General features: G+C 21.6%; 2 protein-coding genes across 2 annotated transcripts; one reads left to right on the plus strand and one right to left on the minus strand.

Annotated features, from left to right (window-relative positions):
• Positions 1–281: 281 nt before the first annotated feature.
• On the minus strand, positions 282–23,599 carry LOC552342 (lysophospholipid acyltransferase 2). Its single transcript, XM_624718.5, has 11 exons — positions 23,280–23,599; positions 5,521–5,666; positions 4,821–4,898; positions 3,539–3,630; positions 2,539–2,650; positions 2,189–2,324; positions 1,935–2,082; positions 1,643–1,848; positions 1,294–1,491; positions 1,046–1,197; positions 282–969 (listed from the first exon to the last, which is right to left on the minus strand). Exons 1-11 carry the CDS (start codon positions 23,361–23,363, stop codon positions 822–824), a joined length of 1,500 nt encoding a protein of 499 aa, XP_624721.2. The 5' UTR covers positions 23,364–23,599; the 3' UTR covers positions 282–821.
• Positions 7,723–9,362, plus strand: LOC406142 (hymenoptaecin). Its single transcript, NM_001011615.1, has 2 exons — positions 7,723–7,891; positions 8,868–9,362. The coding sequence occupies exons 1-2, from the start codon at positions 7,805–7,807 to the stop codon at positions 9,168–9,170; spliced, it is 390 nt and encodes a 129-aa protein (NP_001011615.1). The 5' UTR covers positions 7,723–7,804; the 3' UTR covers positions 9,171–9,362.
• Positions 23,600–24,724: the final 1,125 nt, after the last annotated feature.

Here is a 24,724-nt window from a genome sequence, read left to right on the forward strand (position 1 = left end):
TAATTTATTACTTAATTAATTGGAAGTTATTATAAAAAAGAATTCAAGGATTGGATTTATCTAATATAGGATATACAATCTCAAAGGAAGAAAATATTTGACAATAACAAAATGATTTGGAAAACTATTTCTAAAATTTGATCTCTAAATTTTCACTAAATCACTAATTTGTATTTGATACTTACGTATTTATATCCTAAGGGCCGAGCATCGTTATATTCATTATTTCGTAATTTTAAACGAATATTTGTATTAACATTAATAAAATGCTCGGAGTAACGTTTCATGAATAAACATTGCAATTTATTTTGAATTATTTATGATATTATTAGATATACTAAACGTATAAAACTGCAAAAATTACTTGCAAACGCTTAGAATAAAAATCATGTGACGTTCTACTAGAATGTCATCATCTATTAAATATTCTAACGATAAATGTTATAAAGATAAAAGAACAAAAAAAAAAAAAAAACATGACAACATTAAAAAATCTAACTATCCATTAAATTATAATATTTAGTATATCGTATCCGTTTGTTGTCTCTTTGTTAGCAATATTGTAAAACAGCTAAGTGTCGATTTCTCAATATACGCACGAGACACTCATATAAATATATGATCACTCACTTATATAAAACAAATATACTTTTTACACTCTCGACATAGAATTTGTACCAGTAACACGTCGCAACAATAAATATTGTACGTATATATGTGCGTCTATATAATATATACATAATATTTATATGCATATTAAAACATTCATAAAAAATATTTATCTCTTATTGATCACTTTTTGGCCACATCGAAATAGAGTTTCACATTGATTTGCGCGCGGTTCCGTTGATTAATTCCTGAGAAGATTTCGATTCAACTTCGATTACTTTCGTGTGCGAGATTTTCGGAAGACGTGGTGCAATAATTAGTATAATTAAACCGATTACATGTCCAAATAGATATAAATGCCTATAAAAAAAATTATACAGTAGTTATAAATAATATATATTTTAAAATTAGAAAATATTAAATTACTATTACTCACAGGTACATTCTGACACTTGGCATAAATTCCAAGATTAAAAAGCTCAATGTCAGGTAGGCCATTGTTAATCGCGTTGAAATGAACGTAAGCGCATCGTAGAGGAACTTTAATTTCTTGGACCCTAAGAAATATGGTCGTATGTTACGACGAGCCTATTTAAAAAAAAAAAAACATAAATAAAACTTTATTAATAAAAATTTTAATAATTTAGAATATTAAGTTTGATATTATTGTAAAACTCGAATTACAGTGCGTGCCACGATGGTGAAAAATGCTCCATTGGCGAATGTTATGTAATAACCAGGATAAAAACCGTGCCATAAGGCAGAAAGGGAGTATGTGAACACAAGTTTATTGTATTTTGCCCTTTCGTACACAATCGATCTAAGCCATCTATTGGTTCCTTTATTCCAATGTTCAATACTGTCTCTTAAAGTAAGAGCCATCTAAAAAGATTAAGATTATTTTATAAATTTGTATTCATTTAAATCTGCGAAAATGTTTAACAAAATCAATAATGTCGTCTTATGATATTTTTATTTATTTTTAAAATATTTATAATCTTATTTACATTGTTACGATCTTTGTTAAACTTACCTCGAAACCTCGAACATCAACATTGGAATATAAATCCCATTTAGCTTCACCATTCTTATCATATTTATTAAAACCAAGTCCAGAGTTATTGCAAATCGCATCTGCGAAAATCCATGCGTGGTAATATTTGAAACGAGCTAGCATAGCAGTTATTAATAAAAACCACATCTTATAAAACAATGTTGTGTTTTCTAAGAAATTTTCCTCTGCAAATAGAACAATGTTTTGTTAGTTAGTATAGGCAATGTGATGCGATAATAATAAATATTAAAAAAAAATATACGAGTTGAACCTTTTAGCTTTTGTATCGAGTACGATGGGATGAAAGTCACGAACAAAGCTGCGAACAATAAGCTTATTATGACCTTTTTTATTACAACCGGTGTTGGAGATGGCTCCAGAACTATTTCGTCGTAATGAGTGGAATTTTTATCGTAACCCTTGAAAGGAAAAAAATAAAATTCAATTTTCTTCTCCTTTTCTTCTTTCTTTTTTTTTTTTTTTTAATACACAGATAATAATAATTAAAAAAAAAAGAAAACTAACCGTCAGAGTTTTCGTTCCACCTATATTACGTCCATGAATGAAATCGATATAATCGCGATAAAATATCACTGGTCCAGCCATCAATGCTTGAAAATGGAAAACATAGCTGAAATATTCTAACATCGTCGGAATCTTTCTGGAAAAAAAAAAATCAAGCATATAACAAGTTGACCTCAAATAATAAGAGAATAAATAGAGATATGAGTAATAGATGTATCATTCTTGAATATAAATGAAAATCATGAATGATGCATATAGAGATAATATTTTTTTCCCATAATGTTTGTTTTCTTATATTAAATAATTAATGTCATAGAATAAACGACCGGTTAAAAAAGATGTCAACTCACTTCACGGCTTGATGACGTTGCGTTGGCGTAAGTTCCTCTTCACGTCGCGTTAATCCATCGTGTATGCTGAACGCGAGGCTGGTTACTTTCTGCGTTATCACCATAAGTGGTCCTGGAATGAACACGATGTAACGAGATCTTTATTTAGAAAAATAATTTTATTATAAGGTTATATCTTTGTTTTTGTGCTGTGCAATAATACGGCATTTTTATACAGCATTTTATACAACATTTTTATAAGTTCTTTTATATTATATAAAGTATAATATCAGTTAATGTTTCATTACAAATTTGAAAAAATATTCTACTATCAATACTTGAATAAATTATTTTTTTTTTGTACATTTTACCAATAATCTTACTTATCACAATCAATTAATGAATTATTGTTATTCAAAAGTCTAATTTATTTAACAGAATTATTAATCAAAAATGAAAATTTACAGGATTATATAAATGTATAAATGTTTTGAATAGATTAGAAAAATTATGATATATTTTTTAGAAAATAGTTTTTAATAAATAGTTAATAATTTAGCATTAATATATATTAATATATATAATTAATATATATATCATAATTTATTAATTGATGCCATTGATTCTTATTCAAAGACATGATTTATTTCGCGTTAATTTTTTCCTTATCTTATATGGAGATAAATCAAAAATTATTTAAATACTAAGAGGATTGCAAATAAGATTAGAAGACACTGGAATATATCATTTTAAATCATTAAGAACTGTCAAAAGAAGAAATTAATTTAAATGAAATATGAACCAGAGATTGAACAAGATGGAATGATAAATACATTATAAATAATTTTAATTTATTGGTATGACATCTCTTTTAATTACAAATATAAATCGTTTCTTAAATTACATATATTGAGAATCTTTGATATTTGAAACGATAAAAAAAAAAATGTATAAATACTATAAGATCTCGTATGATAAAATCGTGTATTGATTTTAAAAATGACACGAGTCGATGACTTACCAGTGATATCAAGAGTGTATGAACCATAATTATAGATTTGTCGATGGAAGTGCACACAAGATAGATAAAGAAGCGCTGCCGTCAGCACTACCCTGAAAAATATTACTAAGATAAATTGTTGAATTCAAAGTATATTTATTAATAATTTGTGTGAGAATAAATGTGAAAAGAATTCAACATTTAACACCTATTGATGTTTAATAGCAAATAATGAAATTTTTTGTCAAAAGGACTGCACAAATGTTTCTTTAGTTTACTTATTGCGTAAAACGACAATAAAAGAAGAGAAATTACTTGAAATTCTGTACTAATTACTTCTTAACCAATAAAATCATAATTAAATCCATTGAAATTTATTTATTTTAATTAAAGAGTGCAATCAATTATTACTAAAGTAAAATTTATATAAATATATATATGTAAATAATAATAATAATATTCCAGAAATATTCTTATGCAATTTCAATTGCAAGTTCATAATCATAATTTTAAAATGTGATTAAATATAGAAAAATCTATTATATTTAATATTACTTTGAAATCTTACAGAACAATTTGTTGAATGTTCAGTTTTACATATTACAGTAAAATTATGGAACTATAAAAAGAAAAAAAAAGGAACAAATTTGTAAATTAAATATAAATTGTAAATGACAGAAAAAATATATAAATTTTTATATATTTTTAAATATGTGTGCATATTTTCAAAATACTGTTTAAATTGCATAAAGATATAATTTTTTTTATATTTGTATTATATTTGTTTTATATATTAATCTTATTATTTCATTGTATAAAATAATATTTTTCAATGAAAAAAGAACAAAAAAAAATATTACTATCGTTATCTTAAGAAAGAAATATAATATATACACATATTTACATGTACTGGATTGATAATATGAAAAGCGAGACGCAGTGATAAAGTATAAGACTTGTCAAGCGTCAATATTTGCAATTATAATTATAAAACTTTTATAATATCTTTAATAATTAATTATTGCGATTTACCTATGTTTATTTATAAATTTCAGCGATATAAGTAATTACATATTTATATAATAAATATTTATAATTATAATGTAATTTACATATCTACTATATTAATGAATTCTTTTTATTAATTTTATTCATCATTATTCATCATTAGTCTTTTATTCATTTTATATATCTTATTAACAGAAGAATATTGCAATCTAATTTGTAGAAAATTTTTATACCGTGTGAAATCTATAATTAATGTAAAGAATAAATCATAATGAATAAATTGTTATAAACTTGCCTCTGCATATTATGAGGATTTTGTGTACGCATTACAACGTAACATATGGCGGGGAGGCCTGCAAGATGTATCGCCTGCCTGAAAACGAATTTTTTTTTTAACAAAACAAATTTATTATACATTATTTATTATAAATTAGGACAAAAATAAATATTTGAAATTTTATAAATATTTTTTATTTTAATTCTCTGCACTGGTAAAAATAATTAATTTTAACCGTATATTGTAAATGAATTTCTACAATATTTGCTGAATAATAAATAAATCAAATATATTTTTTTAAAATATATGTATTATGTAAATTAATATACAGTTATAACGTTACGTTTAAATGAATAAAATTAAATGAAAACAGTTAATAATATTTTGAATTCTTATATATTTTTTTATAATAATAATCTCTTGTTTTTAGACAATAGAATTTCAATAACTGATGAAATTTTGATTATTTTTAACAATTGTCTGAAATTTTTTATTGTAAATTTAATATACAATCATTTAATTTATAGTTACACTATAACAAAAATGTTATATTATTTATGAATATTTATCCTTAAAAATAAAATATTTAATGCAATAATAAATCATGAATATTCTGTGCATAACATGTAACGTAAAATGTTTTCTCATCCAATCCATACTTATTAAAGCTTTTTTTGAACACTAATTGATCCATTTTTATTCACGTAGGATTGTTTACCTGCCGAAGCAAAAATATCCAAGCATGAGGCCGATGATGAGACCAAATACATGTCTGGTTGTTGCTGTTACGGCAACTGGACTAAGAAACGTTCTTAAAATTCCAGCCAATATCAGTGCTGTGATTTGAGATAGTAGAAAATTCACCTGCACACAAACGGAGAAAATATATTCATTATCATACTTGATCAATGTAACAATAAATTTGATCAATATTGAAAAATAAATCAGATTATATAAAATATCAAATTTTTAAATCAATTTTCAAATCGATTTTATTTTTTAATCCATTTATGCATACATTGACAACTTTAAATAGTAATTGTATTAAATATTTTCTTGTTTTCAGATCGATTATTCTAATTTCAATTACAATTTGTCATTTATAAATTATCATAATAAATTAGATTTAAGAAAAGTTTATTATAACAATTATTTTTCCACGAAATTGATAATTGAAAAAATATCAACAGTATAGCATATTTATGTATATATATATATATATATATATATATATCTGTATTTATAGAGAGAGAGAGAGAGAAAGAGAGAGAGAGAGAGAGAGAGAGAGAGAGAGAGAGAACATTTCTTCTTATGGCACAACATGCAATAGATTTACATATTCGTGTCTCTGGCATAATAGAAAAAATATTTAAATTTTTATTATATAAATTGTTAATGAAACATCAAATATAAATTCATTTTAGAAATTTATAAAAAAAGAAAATAAAGTAATCAATATTAAAAAAATGATTAATGAATTAATAAATCAATTGATAAACAAAATAAAATAAAAATATTTCTTATCTTATCGTTTCCTTAATTAGATTTCGCGGGGAAGAACTAAATTAATCTCTTGCTGATGACAAATATACTTTTCGCGAGAATTATGCTCGGTTCATTATCCAGATATCATGAACAATTTTTTCACGCGCATAAATTAAAGACTGTAATCGGGGAATATGGAAATTCTAAGTAACCATATTCTCCACTGGGCTTCCCCAGTTCTCAAAGAACAACAGAATGCGTATTGTATGAATTGTGAAGGCCGTGCATGAAAGAAAACACGCTAGCTTATATCATTTCTATTGTTCCTCGATGTCTATAATGCTTCGTGTCCATAAACTAAAGCATGTTTAAAAAACAAAACAAAAAAAAAAAAAAAAATAAAAGAAAAAAGTGCCAGAAATTGCATCGATAGGAACATTATATATAAAAAAAAAAAAAACTATGTTAATACATATGTTACTGAAGAAAAGTAAATATTGATGAAGAAAAAGAGAGGGAAAAGTTTTATTTCAATTTTTTAAGAGATGGAATTCAATGAAATATGTTAAAAATTATTAGAAATAATTGAAAAAAATCTGTTCTTTATGTACAGAAAGAATTTTCATTAGTATTCAATCACTTAAATGAAATATTATAAAGAATCCTGAGTAAATAAATTATTTCCTAAAACTATTTTTATTTTAATTTTAAACCAATAAAATATAATAATAAAATTAAAATATTAGAAGAGATTGGAAAAATTTTTGTGTATAAAATTATCCTTGTTTTTTATAAATAAATAAATAAATAAATATATACTATCATAAATATTTGATTGAAAAATTACATAATAAAAAATTACTGTAACATAAATATCTCCAAATAAATTGATTTATCAATTTATATTATTAATTTGTAGAAATATCAGATATAATATTAATGCATTAAATATTAAAAATCTTAGAAAAAAAAAATATCTTTGTAACTTTAATAATGCTAAATTTAAATCAATGTAAAATTAATAATTTTATATTGATAACGTAATCAAACGTCAAATGAATAAACAAATAAAAGAAACAAATGATTGAAAAAAATATAAATTACAAGATCATTTATATTTTATAATAATTCATTATATTATATTTTATTCATATAATATTATTACTTATTATATTATATTTCATAACAATAATGCGATGCTCATCTTGAACAAAAATAAAAATGAATATATAGTTCATACGTAAGTTCGTATTATTGACCTCTAATGACCTGTACTGCAGAGGAGTTCCCCGAGTGTGCTTGCAGATATGCAGAGACAAAGATAGAACCGGATAAGAAACCGACGGTAATTCCCCGTTCAAAATATCGCAAAGAAAACAGGGAAAAAGATGTCAACGTGAAATTCGTATATAAGTCGAAGCTTTCATCGAATGTGACATAGAAATCGATCAGCTCTACAGACAAGAGCATTACAAATCTTGTGCTTAAGAGTTCGAAAAAAATAAACAATTTCCAAGATGAAATTCATCGTGTTGGTTCTCTTCTGTGCCGTTGCATACGTTTCTGCTCAAGCGGAATTGGAACCTGAGGATACAATGGATTATGTGAGTATACATTATTTCTATTGAATTAATTTTTAAATTTTTATGTAAAACATTTTAAATTTAATAATGAAAATAATGGAATAATTGGTAAAGAAATAAAGAATAAAAAAAAAGATTCTTTAATTTGATAATAAGTTTTAAAGTTTGAAAAAGAATAATAATTTGTTGATTTAAAAAATATATGTTACATAGAAAAAATTGTTAAAATTTATAAATATAAATTATAAGATTAATTTAAAACATAAAACTATTGATCATATGAATAATTTTTTAAACATTTTAAAGAAAAAGAAAATATATATTATCAAATCTGTTTGATAAAATCAAAAAATGTATGGATATCAACAATGAATTTTTCATATTCTTCTCAAGCATAAGAAATATTATTACTTGAAAAAAAAAGTAGATGAAAAATTATTTTTTAAATTTTTAAATGAAATTCTATATTCTTTATTATATATCTTTGTACTATATATTGAAATATATTCAAAATGTTACTTATATATTTTTTATTGATTTATTAATTTTTTAAATTTATATATACGCTACATTTACATTTCATAAATTTTGCTGAATTGAAAATAATCTAATATTATGAATAGTGATTTCAGATTTTTAATCATATAATTTTTTTAAGATAAGATTATATACAATGAAAATAGTTATATAAATATAAATATAAATAGTTTTCAATATAAATACTTTAGAAATACAATGAGAAAAATTAAAGAATAATTAATACATATGAAGAAATAATATTTAAAATGTTAAAAAAAATGAAAAAACAAATTACAAGGATATATTTAACAATCTTAAAATTTACATAATAGTGAACATTCCTTGAATCTTTCTACTTTCTACTATTTTTTCTATTAATCCTAAATAATATCATCTCTTCATTTCAAATCCATTTATTAATCCTAAATTTAATCGAGTTTTTTTTTTCTCTTATTAAAATTTTCTTTTTTTCCCCCAGATCCCGACTCGTTTCCGACGACAAGAAAGAGGATCCATTGTCATTCAAGGAACTAAAGAGGGAAAAAGTCGTCCATCCTTGGACATTGATTACAAACAACGTGTCTACGATAAGAATGGAATGACAGGAGACGCCTATGGTGGACTAAACATTCGTCCTGGACAACCTAGTCGACAGCATGCAGGATTCGAGTTTGGGAAAGAATATAAGAATGGTTTCATCAAAGGACAAAGTGAAGTTCAACGTGGTCCTGGTGGCAGGCTTTCACCATACTTTGGAATAAATGGTGGATTTAGATTTTGAGATATTTTCAAATAACAATTAAATTAGCCATTTACATAGCATTTAATAATTATTTATTCCAGTAATGCATTTATTTCATTTTGATCTTATTAATTTATAAAAATTTGGCATTGAAAGAAAATTGATAGATTGTAATTCAATTGTATTAATTACAATATAAGAGATTCGAATAAATATAATTTTATCATTATAAACTGTGTGGTGTTTTCTTTTTTCCTATCAAGGATAAATGAACTCATCGACGAGTGCGAATGAACCTTTGGCGTGCAAGTAGAACCGAGTGCAAGTAATAAGCGTTTCGAATGGAGCTAAACCTTTTGATAGCGTGTAATGAAGTTACAGTTACTCGAATATGCGTATAATACGCAATAATAGATGTTATGTGATAATAAAGCAGCATTGTTCCCTTATTTGCTTATTGTTGAATACAATTTTAGAACATTTTATGCCAAATACTTTTGCAAAAGTTGTACATTTTATGCTCCAACTTAAATTCAACGAAGTGAAAGGTATTACTTGTAGAATGCATGAAAATATATATGATACTTACTGTTTAACGTATAGATATATTATAGGTAGATATATCTTTATGGGTATAAATAAAAGATAATTCAAAATGAAAAAAAAGATATGATATAAATTTTTATGAAGAGAACAAAGAACGATAAAGAATATTTGTGTATTATTTTATATTCGCTTATTTTCTTATATTCAAATTTCCAGTCGATAAAGTATATTTATAATTTATAATAAATCCAATATCGATGTGTGATGCGTTTTAATTTTATGATGCAATTGAAAAGCGAATAAATCTATTAATCAAAATCACACAAATAGAAGAATAATGAAAAATATCACGACGAAATTAATAAAAATAAAATTTCTACAATTCACAAATCGATTAATTTATAGAAATTTTAAAATAATTTGCTCAAACTCATGATATTTTTAAATATAATTCATAAGAATAATACATATATAATTGTCATGTTACAAGAACAATAGAATAATTTTTAGATTCTAGAAATGTATTTATTTTATTTAAATTTTACAATTGTTATATAAATACATCGAAATCGTTATTTTTTTCTTAAATAATAAGCATAAATATAATTAATTGATTAGAGAATATGAAAAACAATTTTTTTTTTATATATTTTTATTTGTAAAAAATGTTAATTGCCATTATGATTATAATATTTTAAAACAAATACACAAAACGCAGATTATTTATTGTAAAAATGTAATATATTATTTATTTTATTATATAACATAATTTCTAAAATATTTATGAGAATATTACAATATTGTTTTTATCATTTACACGTGTAATTTTAGCAATCATAATTTGAGAGATATAGTATTACTTTTTACTGATATTAAGATATTCAATTTTTTTTAAATATCTTAAATCTTTTTGTAAAAGTTGCAACTTGACAAGATATAACTTTTTTACAATTGCACATCAAATGGAATCAATTGATCTGATTTGATTTTCCATAAAAAAATTTGGTTCTTTCAATGAATTAATAACTACTTTAAATTTTTTCACCAAGTTAAAACGATTTTGAAAAAGTATAATATTCCAAGCAGATGAAACTCTTTATACATGTATATTACATATAAAATTTTATAAATGATCATTAAAGTATCAAATAAATATATCTCATCTCAATCATTATTTTAGAAAAATGAAATCATGAAGATTTTAAAAAAATAGATAAGCAATATACAATAAATATAAGCAATCTAGAAGAAAAAGAAAAAGAATATTTGTGAACTATGAACTTCTGGTGTACATCTGGACTTTGACAATATCTAATAAAACTTAAAATATTTATCTAAACAATTTATCTATTTTCTTATGTCAACGTTTTACAACATATTAATATTAATACATTTTGAAAAGATGAAAAGATAAAAGAAGAGAAATACAAGAAAGTACACGTCGTTATATTATTAGTTAAACATTATGCTGTTTGATTATATAGTTAAAAATAATATTCTAAAAACAAATTATTATAAAATATTGCTGTGAAACGCTTGAAACCCATCAGCTTGTAAGAGAATAATAAACTGGGTCTCTGATGTACCAGGTACGAAGAAAAAAAATTTTCCAAGCCAATAGTTTATATATAAACCTGGTATCATAGTCGTGGCAGAGTCGTGCCATAACAAAAAAAGGATTTGACCTAGCACGATCCCTATAAATTGTCACATAGTATCGTAATATCGTAAACGCCATTTTGTATTCGGGCATCGTTTGATATGAATCGTTCGATGTAGAATGACCAATTGAGAGCATTAATACACACGTGACTGTATTTCATCGCGTCATTGCGATAAACTTTGCAACGATATAATTGAAATACACGATATATATTACGTATACATATTTAACACACGATGGTTAATGTATTTTTTGAAGAATAAATTCTACGGGTCAAGAGACAAAAGTATATAAAAAAAAAAAAAAAAAAAACGTTGATATTTCTTTGTTATAGGCAATTGAAATTTATGTTAGATATAAGCGGGATGAAAAAAAGAATGAGAGACCATTCTGTTTCCGTTCTACATAGCCATTATATTCTATTTTTATCTCGTTTCCAATGCTATTACTTCAATTGCTTATAGCTTGATAAATAGATAGTCTTAACACAACAATTTAGTAACAATTATATCAATTTTGTGTATTTTATTTAATAATAAGTTGTAATAATTACACTCGATTGTTCAAAATGTGTTTCACAAATGTATATTAATATCCTCTAACGTATTATAATGATGTTATCTTAATGATGTTTAGAAATAATTTAATTTAATTGAGTTTAATAATAGTGATTAATATTAATTCAAAATTGATAAATCTCGAATAATCAATACAATTAAAAATCGTTATTTGTAATATTTTATAGTATGTATGTATACGTATATTAATTATCGTATCATTTTAATAAGAATTATCTAATTGAATAGCTAATTTGATGATAAAACGCGAACAAATACAAATTATAATGAAAATAAATATATTATACTTCGATAATCTCGACAATTAAAATTTTAAGAAAAACAATCTTCGAGTTATGGAATTTTGATCGAAATTCTTAAATAATAAATGAAAATTTAACAGTAAAGAGATATTGTGCAGAAATTAATATATCTTCAATTGTAAAAACTCAAAGAAAAAGAATATTCAAAAATATTTACTCTTTTATATAAAATATTATATCATCACAATACAAATTACATGTGTCGAGAAATATCTTTCACTTATTTATTAAACAACATTTGTTTGTTATATCTATTCAAAATTTATTTGTAAAATATTTGTAAAAAAAATCGCGAAATATTTAACTTTAAATTTCATTAAAAATAACAATGACAATGTTAAAGAATCGTCTTGACGATTCAATGAATCAATGAAATATCATTGAAATTCATTCGTTTTTTTAATAAGAAGAACAAAAAATGAATAAACCATAAAATTAACATTCGAATATATATTCAATATATTAACACACAAAAAGTTTCTCCGATATCACGAATAATTTTATTGCCACGTTTAACGCGATAAAAATATAGTATCGAATAAAGTCCGACTTTGCTCAACTTTAAGACTATAGATTAGAAATGATTCGTAATCGTTACGTGAATTATTATCTCGTAAACTCTCTATTTTCTTATCTTTATAGACTGACATTTGATTCTTTCCTAATTTGTCTTCCATTTTTCTCGTATCAAAGATCGTTCAATTTGTAAAATTCTGATTTCCGTCAAAACAATATTTTGTTTCCTCATTTCTTCCTAATTTCTTCTTTAATTTATTAATTTAATAATTGATTGATTAACATTATGCTTATATACGCAAATAATTGTAAATAAATTTGTACTTTGAAAGAGTTTAATATTAATATTTTTGATTATTAAAAATATTTTTCTAAAAAAGATTCAAAAATGTATAATATTTATACATTAGAAACTCAATCAAGTATAAAAAATTAATATTTATAGAAAATTTGAATATTTGTTATAATATAATATAAATAGATAAACATCAAAAAAATAAAAAATAATATCTCTTATACAACAAATTATACAATAAATTGTAAAATTAAAAAATAACATCAAGTTATTTTCATCACAAAAATGTACATTCTATAGTTTTTGATTTACAATGATATGTAAATATAAAATTACCAAACATAATAATAAAAATATATTGTAACAAGAAAAATTGTAAGATCATATATAAATAGTTTATTCTATCTTCCTATCCTATCTTCAATTGTCTTAATTATTCTTAACGGATCCTTGAGCTATCTCTTTAAATCAAAGACATAATAAACATTCGTAACGATTATATGCTTCCTTTAAATTCGTGACATTTGGCCGTTTCTCAATCTCTTACGAGAAGGACATAATTTCTCATTTCGTTTGTCATTACATTCCTATGGTTTATATACCCGCAGGAAGCCGGTTCAACAAAGCTAGTGACGAATAAGATTTGTCGGACAAAATGCGATAACGGGATCAGCCAAGAGATTACACTACATGATTGATCTTATGATCGCATGCAAAGTATCTTCGTTAGTCTTCGTTTTAATGTTTCGTGATTAATCAATTATATTAAATAATCAGTTGATTTTTGGTTGTAAATATTAAATATCTTTAATATTTGCTCTAACGATGAAAAAAAGATCATACAATAATGAAAGTAATAAATAGATCTTTATTTTGTATCTATTAATTAATTATATTAATGTTAAGAATATATTTTTTTAAGTGATTTGAATTTTAATAATAAAATAAATATCGTTATTTCATCCTTCCTAACTTTTTTTTATTTAATAATTTATATTATTACTTATATTATAATTGATATTGTAACATTCAAATTATTAAAAATTTTATGAATAAAATTGTTTGATTTAATTGAAGTATTCATAATATTCGTCAATGAAAAAATTGATTGATATATTGAATATTTTTTTGTTTCTTTTGGTGTAAGTTCTTAAAATCTTTTTTTTTTTTTGATATCTTATATAATCTAACCTAAATTTTAGTCAGAATATTAAACACAGTTCTATTTATATATATAAATTCTTGTAGCTTTTGAATTTGGCGGAAATAAACTAACATTATTACAAAACATTTATATGTTTATGTTACACATTATTGTTATCACATAGCAAGACATGTTTTGTTCTGTTTCGAGAAAAAATTTCCATAATGATATAATCGAATTTTTTAATAAATATAATGATGGTAATATTTTTATTTACAAATTCAATTGAAATCTAGTAATATTAAAATTTAAAATATTTCTGAAATCAAACAGATATACATATACTATTCTCTTAATTAATTTTAATATAAATTAGATCATATTTATTGTGAATAAAATTTAGGTTAGCATTGAATAGGTTAGAATAGAATCAACGGTCACCGTTACATGACCGCCTGTGCTAGAAACTTTTTGCAAATATCTTCTAGGAACTAGAAGATTCAGCAATGATACAGAAAAAAGTTATCTAAATTATAACTTTAGAAATATATTTAAAATGACGAGCAAAATTATTTTGCACAATTATTATCCAAAAAAATTTTGTATAATTATTATAAAAAATTTTTTATACTTGTATATATTTAAATAATTCTTACAAAAATCTACGGATATTATCTTAATCATGCATAAAAATAATTTATTCCATTTTATTACCATAACATTTCCAATTTATAATTGAAAATTATATTTTTGAAGATAATCATAGATACAGATGAAATAGTTCCAGTTTCTTGAATAACTTAATTGATCCTCTAAAGCCTAATTAGAGTTTAGAGTATACTATTCACAAATGATTAAATTGAAGTATTCTAGAACAAAAGAGCTCGTGAATTTCAACACCTCAGAAATAACTAAGAGGCGCGAATCTAGTTCATGTTCTTAAAAAACAATGACATCTTCTTATATAATAAAATTAATTTTCTTTTAGTCTTACATAGATATATATATATATATATATATATATATATATATATATATATATATATATTTCTTTATTTTTTTCTTCTTTTCTTTTGTTTTTATTTATTATTTCATAGATATTATAATATAATTCAACTTTTCAACTATATTTCAAATATGCAAATTGAATTATGTAATATAAGTTACAAAAAATTATTATAAAAAATGAACAAGTTTCTTTCTTGTTTTATGCAACAAAATGTAACAATATAAAAAAAAACAGAATTTCCAAGTAATTATAAATCTAAAATAAATATTTGTTTTTGAAAAAAAAAATTTATGTATATTTTTAAAAAACTCATAATTAGTCTCTCAATTTAATTTACAATTGATAAATGTAAAAAAAATTTGGAATTTCGAATATTAATAATCTTTTCAATATTAATTTATTATGATTTAATTAATTATGATTGAAATTTAATTATAATTCGAAAATGTTATATATTTCTTTGAAATTACGATTAGAAAATCGTGTTCCCTTTTATATAACTTGTAAAAAATTAATTTTGAAATATATAAAGGAATATATATGTAAATGAAATGCAAACTAATTCTAACAGTTCATAATTATAAATGATAATTTATTTCTAATTTTACATATGTTAATCTTAATGAAAAAAAATAAACTGATTATTCATTGAAATATGATTGTATGTATATACAATCTTATGCAAATCCAAAACATCCAACTTTGTAATATTTTTTATTTTTCTTTTAATAAAGACTGCACAAATGTCTATTTATTCGATTTTAAATTTATATATTTATTTATATTGTATAAATTTTTATTTATTTTATTAAAAAATTTTTTATATGATATTTATAAATAAGTATTATTAATTTTGATTGTATTATACAATTTTTATTATATATATATATATATTTTGATTATATTTCACAATATATATATGTAGATATTTTTGTATACATTATTATGTATTATAAATTATTATAATTTTATTCAAATGCGAAGTTTTTAATTAAAAATTAAATTAAATTAAAAATCATAAAAATTTACAACAACATTGTTTCACAAATTTTATTTTTTTTTTTCGATTTTATAATTTGTCATAAACTTTTAATATATATAAATTTTAATGTATCAAATACGAATTTACAAATTTAGCTTTTGAAAAAATCAATTTAAAAAAAAAATTATAATTTTTTAACTTTAGAAACATTTTTTTTATATATAATATTTATTCTATTGCTTTTAACAATTAAAAAATAATTCTATGGATTTTTCTGAATAAAATGATATAAATAATTATTAGATTACACATTAAACAATTAAATATATAATAATCAAAATTAAAAGAATGTCAAAAACATTCATTTTAATTGATATTTTTAAAAAAACTAAGAAAAAATATAATCATCAAAGAATCTATAAAATCACTATTTTCAATGAAAAAATAAAATAATTTGGCAAAATAACAACAGTAGTGCTCAATAATGACGCTTCTATTCCGGGAAATTAGACGATTGCTATTATTGAGTATCACTGCTATGCATTTTGCCAAACTATTTCGCTTCTATATTGATAACAGAAATGATTTTATATTAAATGTTTTTATTAGCAGAAAGATCTTTTCAAAAGTAGGTTTTTAGGAAAATAACAGCAAATTTGTATTCAACACATTAAAATGTATAAAGAATATTGAAATATTAAAAACATGAAAACAGATATACGTATTATATTGAATAATATAATTTGTCTAAAGAAAAAGTATGAAATTTAAAATATAAAATAAATTTGAAAATATTAGTATAATACTTACTTTCTCAACGTATATATGAATCAACCAATTAACAAGATCAACCAATTAAGATTAAATGTGAAGCATATATTTTAATAAATATACATGAAATAAAGAAAGAAAATAAAGAAATTGAAATTTGAAAAGCATGAAATTATCAAATTAATAATAATGGAAATAAAAGAAAGTACGAAATTGCGAATTAAATATAAATAATCGAAGTTCACTGAATATTGAAGATATATGGATCGAGATTTCACTATTGTAAGATTATATGTTTCTTGATATTAAAATATAATTATTTTTATCATGAGAAAAGTTTTTTCTTAAAAAAAATTATCCATTTATTCAAAATTATATAATAAATAGCAATTAATCATATATATAAAGAAAAAAACATGATCTTGATTAACTATTTCCGTACACGCGCAACTCTCAAACTAATTTACTTAGTATCAATGGCGATTTATCTCGCCACAAGGGTACAAATCACGCTGAACACGATACTCGATCCGTCAAAGGCCAATGATCTCTGCATGTTTATTCATAGTTATATGATATAGGTTGTAGTATATTTTCACATATATTTGGCAAACTTACGTATCTTTTGGCAAACTTAATCCCTTTTTCCATTATAAATTATAATTTGATTAAATGAGTGCATCTTTTTTTTCCTCTAAACGATTTCATTAATAATAATTTTTCTCGTTAATACATGTAATGTATATAAATATATATATTGTGATAATACGATGAAAGTAAATATATGAATCTAATAAGATAAAAAATATATTTCTATCAGTATCAGAGATTATATTGCATATTAAAATATTTAAATAAATCTAAAATAAAACAAGATTCAATTTTTTTTATATTTAAAAAATTAGATATGATAAATTATTTATATGTTAATAAATATTTTTCACAAATGAAAAAAACAAAAAATTTATAAATTTTAAATTATATAAAATAACGAATTTACAAATTAATAAGAGAATTAGTTATATTTTAATCATGCACTTAAATTAAAATTAATTGAATAAAAGCAAAAAAAAGTAAAAAAGAAATATTTAATATTTTAAATTCGATAGTCATTTATATTTATATAAAAAAAAAAATTTTAAATTAATGTATGTGTATATATATATATATATATATATATATATATATATATATATATACATTTTATCTATAATCCGTTATTTAATCCTTGAAATCGATCAAATACAAATCAATAAATTCTTTATTCATATATATAACAAGTATCCTGATAAGATTTCCATTAATAATCTTCAATTTAATTATTAATATTTTTCATATAATGTAACTGATAATTATTTTTACTTATTATGCTTTAGGATAAACGAATTATTTTTTTGTTATATATTATTATATTATTTATTTTATATTATTTTTAAAGATTAAAAATTTCAAGCACAAAAATATTATTCTTATCTTCATGTAGCAAAAAAGACGTGTATTTGTCGTTATTTTAAGATCTGACATGTGATAATGAACTATATAAAACTGAAACAAGAATAAATATATTCAAGTGCATATTAAATGATGCTAGTTGACATAGTCGACACTACATGACATAATCATTATAAGAATTGTGTCAATGGAAAAAAAAGTTATAAAAAAATTAATCAAATTATTAAATATTCTAAATTGTAATTAAATTTTTCGTTTATTATCTTATTGAATATATGCAATTTTTAATAAAAGTGTAAATATGTTATTAAAAATCTATGTTATATAATAATATTATATAATAATATTAATTTAGTTATTAATTTTCAAATAATTATATGATATAATTAAAAAAATTTAAAACATGTTAGAATTATAATAAATTATATTATTATATAATTCAAGACTAAAACAAAAAAAAATATATTTTAATTTTAATATGAAATTTTAAATAATTATGTTTGATAAAAAACAGAAGAATATTCTTTCTTTTTTTTAAGTTCTAGACATTATCATAAAAAAAAAAAAACAATGTTAAACGATGTGATTCTTGATAATCCATGAATTCATGAATTGAAAATTTTTGATTTAATATATATTTAGATAAAGTCATTTAAAAATTTAATAGAAAAAGAAAATAAAAGATTTTAAATAAAAGACATTAAAATTAAAATTATAAAATTTGCATTCATTTGATAAAAAAATTAAAAGAAATTCCATTTAAAAAAATAACCATCATCAAATGTCATAAAAATCCGTAATCGATATTTCGAATAACTTGATTTTCATTCAAAGATCAAATTACGATTGTTTAAAATATCCAATAATTAAATACTCGATATTTGATTTATATCTTACACCGAAGAATTCTCGCGATCCGATGTCCGAATCATTTTTAATCCAATCGATTTAGTAATGGACGATATGGTTCATTAAATTACAAAAATTATATATACATATCGTATAAGTATGCGTTATTTTTACCTTAATAATCGAACTTTGTTTTTATTATTATTCAAAAATTATACATGATATTTTTAATTCTAAAAAAAACATTATATTAAACATTACATATATATATATATATATATATATATATATATATATATATATATATTTCCTACGTTCATAATATTGAATATATAATTTTTAAAATTGAGATATATATTATACATAACTCCACAAAATTGTGCAAATTTTTCTGTACTCATTATTCTGTACTCATTATTCGTGACTCCGTTCAAAATAACGGAACAGTAATAAAATTCCTACTAGTGACTAAAGTCCTTCGATATAAAACGGTAACTTACTCCCGCCACTCTTCAAAAATAAAAGAAAAAGGTCATATTCTGTTACGTATTCCTCAAGCTGCATTACAATTTTAACCTTCGATATATTCTTTGCTCGAGAATCATTTACAAATCATATACTGTACATGCTTTATATATAGTATAATCATTCCTCGATTACACCTTGCATAGAGAGTTAAACTCGACTGCTTCCTTGCTATATTGAAAATGAATCAGTAAAATTGATAACTAGGGAATAGAGAGTCATGTTGTGCTCAAACGATACTGAATGAATCATATGCAATTATTATCACATCATAGTTACGTAGAATGTCATGAAGAAATAAATGCGTATTATTTCGTATTCTCTTTTTTCTTTTTTTTTTTCTTTCCTGTTTTTTTTTTGCAACTAATTTTGGCTTATATATGATTTCTGCGCATAAAAATATATCTTTTATCATTAACATTAAAAATAATTTTTATCCTATATATGAATGTGCATGATTAATAACTAATAGTTAATATTATACAGTAATATTATAATCGGTGATAAATTGAGAATACAATTGAACGATAGAATTGCGAGCAGAGTGTACAATAAACTCAAACATCTTCTTGAATCGAATTGCATTCCTTCCAATCGATGACGTTAAAGTATCTCATGCAACTCTAAAATTAAACAACAGTTACGGTTGTACGGTTGTACAAATTTCAATAGTACATTCAATTTTTTTTCTACTATGAAATTGAATCATTTTATTTGCATATGTGTAATCACTTTTATAGACATTTCTACATAAATATTATGTAGATAAATTCAATTTATTGGAGAAAGAGAGAGAGAGAGAGAGAGCAAACAAATCAATAAACAAACAAAATTTACAAATTCATTCTTTATATTATATATTAACTATATTTTGTATGAAAATAGTAACAATAATTAATAAAAATATAAATTTTAAATTATTAAATAAAATAAAAAGCGTATGAAAATATTATTAATCGAAAAAAAAATTAAAAAAAAATTGAAGTATTTAAAAAAAATTATAATAATTTTATATTTACGGAATAATACGGATAATTTTGGATTTAATTAACGATATAATCATCATATTGTTTATAATAATTAAAAATTCACTTAATACAACTAATTCTTAATATATATTATAAATGAAAATAATCGAAAAACGAATTCTACTAAAAATAATACGATATTTAAAACAAGCAAAATTGTTATGAAATTATATCTGCTATTTTGCTGTATTGCATTTTTCAGGATACAATTACTACTGTTCAATTAGCAAAAAGATAAGATAAATAACTGGATTAACATTAAATATAATATATATAATAAGATATATAATTGTTTTTCGAAATTATTATAGATATCGACTTGAAATTTAGATATTTTAAATCCAAATACTTTAAATACTTTAAGTCCAAAAAAGCTACCAACATTTTAGAGATTATGGTGATATAATATATAGAGATGAAATTGATGTAATCTTATATTTTTTTAAATGGAATTATATATTTAATTTTTTTTATAATTTGTCATTATTCTTTTAACTATTGTTAAGTTTAACAAATATTATTTGAAATATTTTTTTTATTTTATATAATTAATATTATATTTTTATTAAATTTATTTTATTTTATTATTTTTATATAATTATATAAAATATTATAATTATATGTAATTTTATATATGAAACATAATTTTTTTAAAAATAAATTTAGAATAAATTTGGAAAATGATTAAAATATTGAAAAAATATTGAACTTATGAACATTAATTATATTTTATAAAAATGATTGAAATGTATAGTTTATGAATTGCCAATATTATAATATAGCCTTATTTCTGTATCTTAAAAAAATATAATATAAGCCTTATCAATGAAAAGACTAAGTGTTTCTTTATATTTTATAAGAATGAGATGATATTGATATGATATTCTCAACTTAATAATTATAAATTACATAATTCAATTCATTTTTATTAAATTTAAATAATGTTCATAAATCTAATATTTTTTAATTTTTATCATCTTTACTAAATTTATCTTTAAAAAAATTATTCTTTCTTTTAATATTTTAACTATTCAGAATAAAAAAAATAAATTTCAGATAATAATTATTAAAATAATGAAAAAATAATTTCTCATGCTTTATGTGCTTTATTTTATATCTCAGATTTATTTGTATCAATTTTACGAAATATTTCTAAATGAATATAATTAAATCTTAAATTGTTATAAATGATTCAATATTGAAAAAATATTTAACTTACTAATTTCTTAAATGTTGTTAAATTCGATATAATATATCAAAATATTATTAAAATTTTGAATGAATTATTATTAATAATATCTATTTTATTAATTATTATCTTATTATTATTTTATTTTCTTTATTTAATTCATTTTAATTTTATAAATATTAATCAGTCACATTTTAAATGAAATATTTGTATGTAATAAATAATTTTTATGTTTTCATTAAAATTTTACTTTTCTATTTTTATTTTTTACTTTTTCAAAAGAATAATGTTTATTTTTTAAATAACTAATTCATGATAAATATTTGTTACAATCGGCTTTTCCCAACTGTTGCATTTGATGCTCAAACCACCTTCGAATATATATATATTCACCGGTCATTCTATTTACAGAATATACATGTCTTCGTCGTATACATCTTTCTTTAATAAATATATTACATTTTTCTACCTTTTAATAACGATATTATATCAAAAGATTTTTAATATTATCGATATATCTGCAATCTGAAATATATATATATATATGAATATCCTGATTTTACCAAGAAAAACAAAACACATAAAAATTTTATGTTCACATTCTAGTTAATTCTAATTAAATTAAATGTCGAAATTCCACAAATCATACGTATACTGCTATTTTTAATTTCTCTATCACACCATTATTTATATAGCTTATATATCTTTCGACAATAAATATGTAATATACACATCGCGTGTTTGAAACGTTAAAAATTAATTTCTTTTTTATTTTATAATTAAAACTTGTTAAATTATATAGAAAAGCTAAATGAAGAAAAACTAAGAAAAACTACTTAGATCAGCATTATGTATAATCTAATATATTAATGAATTCACAATATTGCGTATCAATTTAGCAAAAGGAATTTCAATGATGATATTTATATCAATCTCTTGTATTTATATCATATGAATTGTAACACGAAGAACTTATTAACGGATAATTCGAATCTTTCAAATTATTGAACCAGAAATTGCAATATTGTTTTTCCTTATATTTTATCGAAATCACTTTGTTTATATGAAAGATAATTAATAATAGTTTATTAATTTCAAGCGTGAGAATTTTTAAACTTAAAAGAAAAAAATTTGACAATCTTGACATCAAGCGTAGCATAATCATTTTTTAATAAAAATGACATACATATATCGAACATAATGTAAACTTCGATTGATGCGCCCTCATTTTGAGCGGTAGAAAGATAAATAAGAGAGATAATATCTATGTAAAAAGAGTGGAAAAGGGATAAATCTCACCTGGTCCACTGGTACATCGATAAAATCAGCGAGCCAGGAAAAAGTCCGGAAACCGTCGTAGTAGTCCTCTACGGTCGCGGTCATTGTCAATGATTATACAATGAAGTTAATACACGCACATACACCACCGTGACGTTGATATATTTCAAACGATACTAACGTATTTAGAAGACATGGTTTCACTTTGTTTGGTTTTTTTTCTTTCAAAAAAGAATTCGTTTCAAAACAACGACTCTATCACGATAGTAATGACGCCTCGGCGACGGTTCCTGAAATGCAGCGCCGCTTCGTTCCGCGCCGGCTAACAATCTTACCGGCATTCAGGGCCGTATCCACAAGTGGTGTGATCAATTGCACGTGATACATATTTGCATATATATATATATATAGCATATATATATATGCTACAATATAATATACGAATGAAATCATAGAGATAGCATGATTCAAATATAACGATTAATTAAATATTAATGATCATGACAAAATAAAAATTTTAAATTATACAATTTTTATTCATATCACAATTATTAATAATATATGTATTGCAATTATTAATTTTAAAATTTTATTATATTTATATGATTTTGTAAAATAATTTTATTCAAATAAATTTTTTGATGTTAATTGTGTTTATATGTAAATCATTGTTCATGAGAATCTAGATTTATTTTTTTCATCATCAAAATTATAAAGGTTAGATTTATCTGTTATAATAAATAATAAAATTAAATCAATTATAGCATAAATTATATCAATAAATTATTATAAAATCATATTGTATAAATATTTATGATAAATATCTAATTAAATTTGAAAATTTATAAAATAAATAAAATGTAGAAAAATGTTCTGTCAAAAATAAATTAAAGAATAAATACATTTCGAATAAAATCATTATTAAATAAAATTATTAAGATTTTAATAATACAAATACAAAATTAATATATTATTTTTTATAATTATTAAATAGAAGTATATTCAAATATTATAGAATATTATAGAAGTATATTTCAAATATTTAACATCGTAAGTCATGTCTTAGTATTTTAGTAACATCATCAAAATTGTTATATAATTTTTTTAAATATAAAAACATAATTTAAAAATAACAATTTCTTTTTCAACGAATTTTTTTATATACAGACATACACACACGTATTATAAATGTAAAAAAATATAATCTTACTAATATAACCTTATTAATAACATACAATACAAATTTATAGAAAAATGTAATTATAATATATATAAAAATATATAATAAATATTCTTTTATTATTAAAATATACTTTATATTGTTTTTTCATATATCTTATACTTTATATAAAAATTATATTTAGTTATTCAAATAATGAATTTTTTATTTTTTTTTAAGTTATATAAAAAGAAATTTTAAATTGATTCTATTGGACATTTATATTATTATTAAAATATATATATTA

The sequence above is a fragment of the Apis mellifera genome, linkage group LG6 (genome assembly GCF_003254395.2).
Source record: "Apis mellifera strain DH4 linkage group LG6, Amel_HAv3.1, whole genome shotgun sequence".
NCBI lineage: Eukaryota > Metazoa > Arthropoda > Insecta > Hymenoptera > Apidae > Apis > Apis mellifera.

Bases quoted from the DNA above. Each gene is read 5' to 3' on its own strand.
- LOC406142 (NM_001011615.1), top strand. From the start codon at position 7,805: ATGAAATTCATCGTGTTGGTTCTCTTCTGTGCCGTTGCATACGTTTCT. The intron at 7,892-8,867 runs GTGAGTATACAT...TTTTTCCCCCAG, and splicing joins CTGAGGATACAATGGATTAT to ATCCCGACTCGTTTCCGACG.
- LOC552342 (XM_624718.5), bottom strand. From the start codon at position 23,363: ATGACCGCGACCGTAGAGGACTACTACGACGGTTTCCGGACTTTTTCC. The intron at 3,631-4,820 runs GCAAGTTTATAA...AATATTTTTCAG, and splicing joins AATCCTCATAATATGCAGAG to GGTAGTGCTGACGGCAGCGC. The intron at 1,849-1,934 runs GTTCAACTCGTA...TTCTATTTGCAG, and splicing joins CTCGATACAAAAGCTAAAAG to AGGAAAATTTCTTAGAAAAC.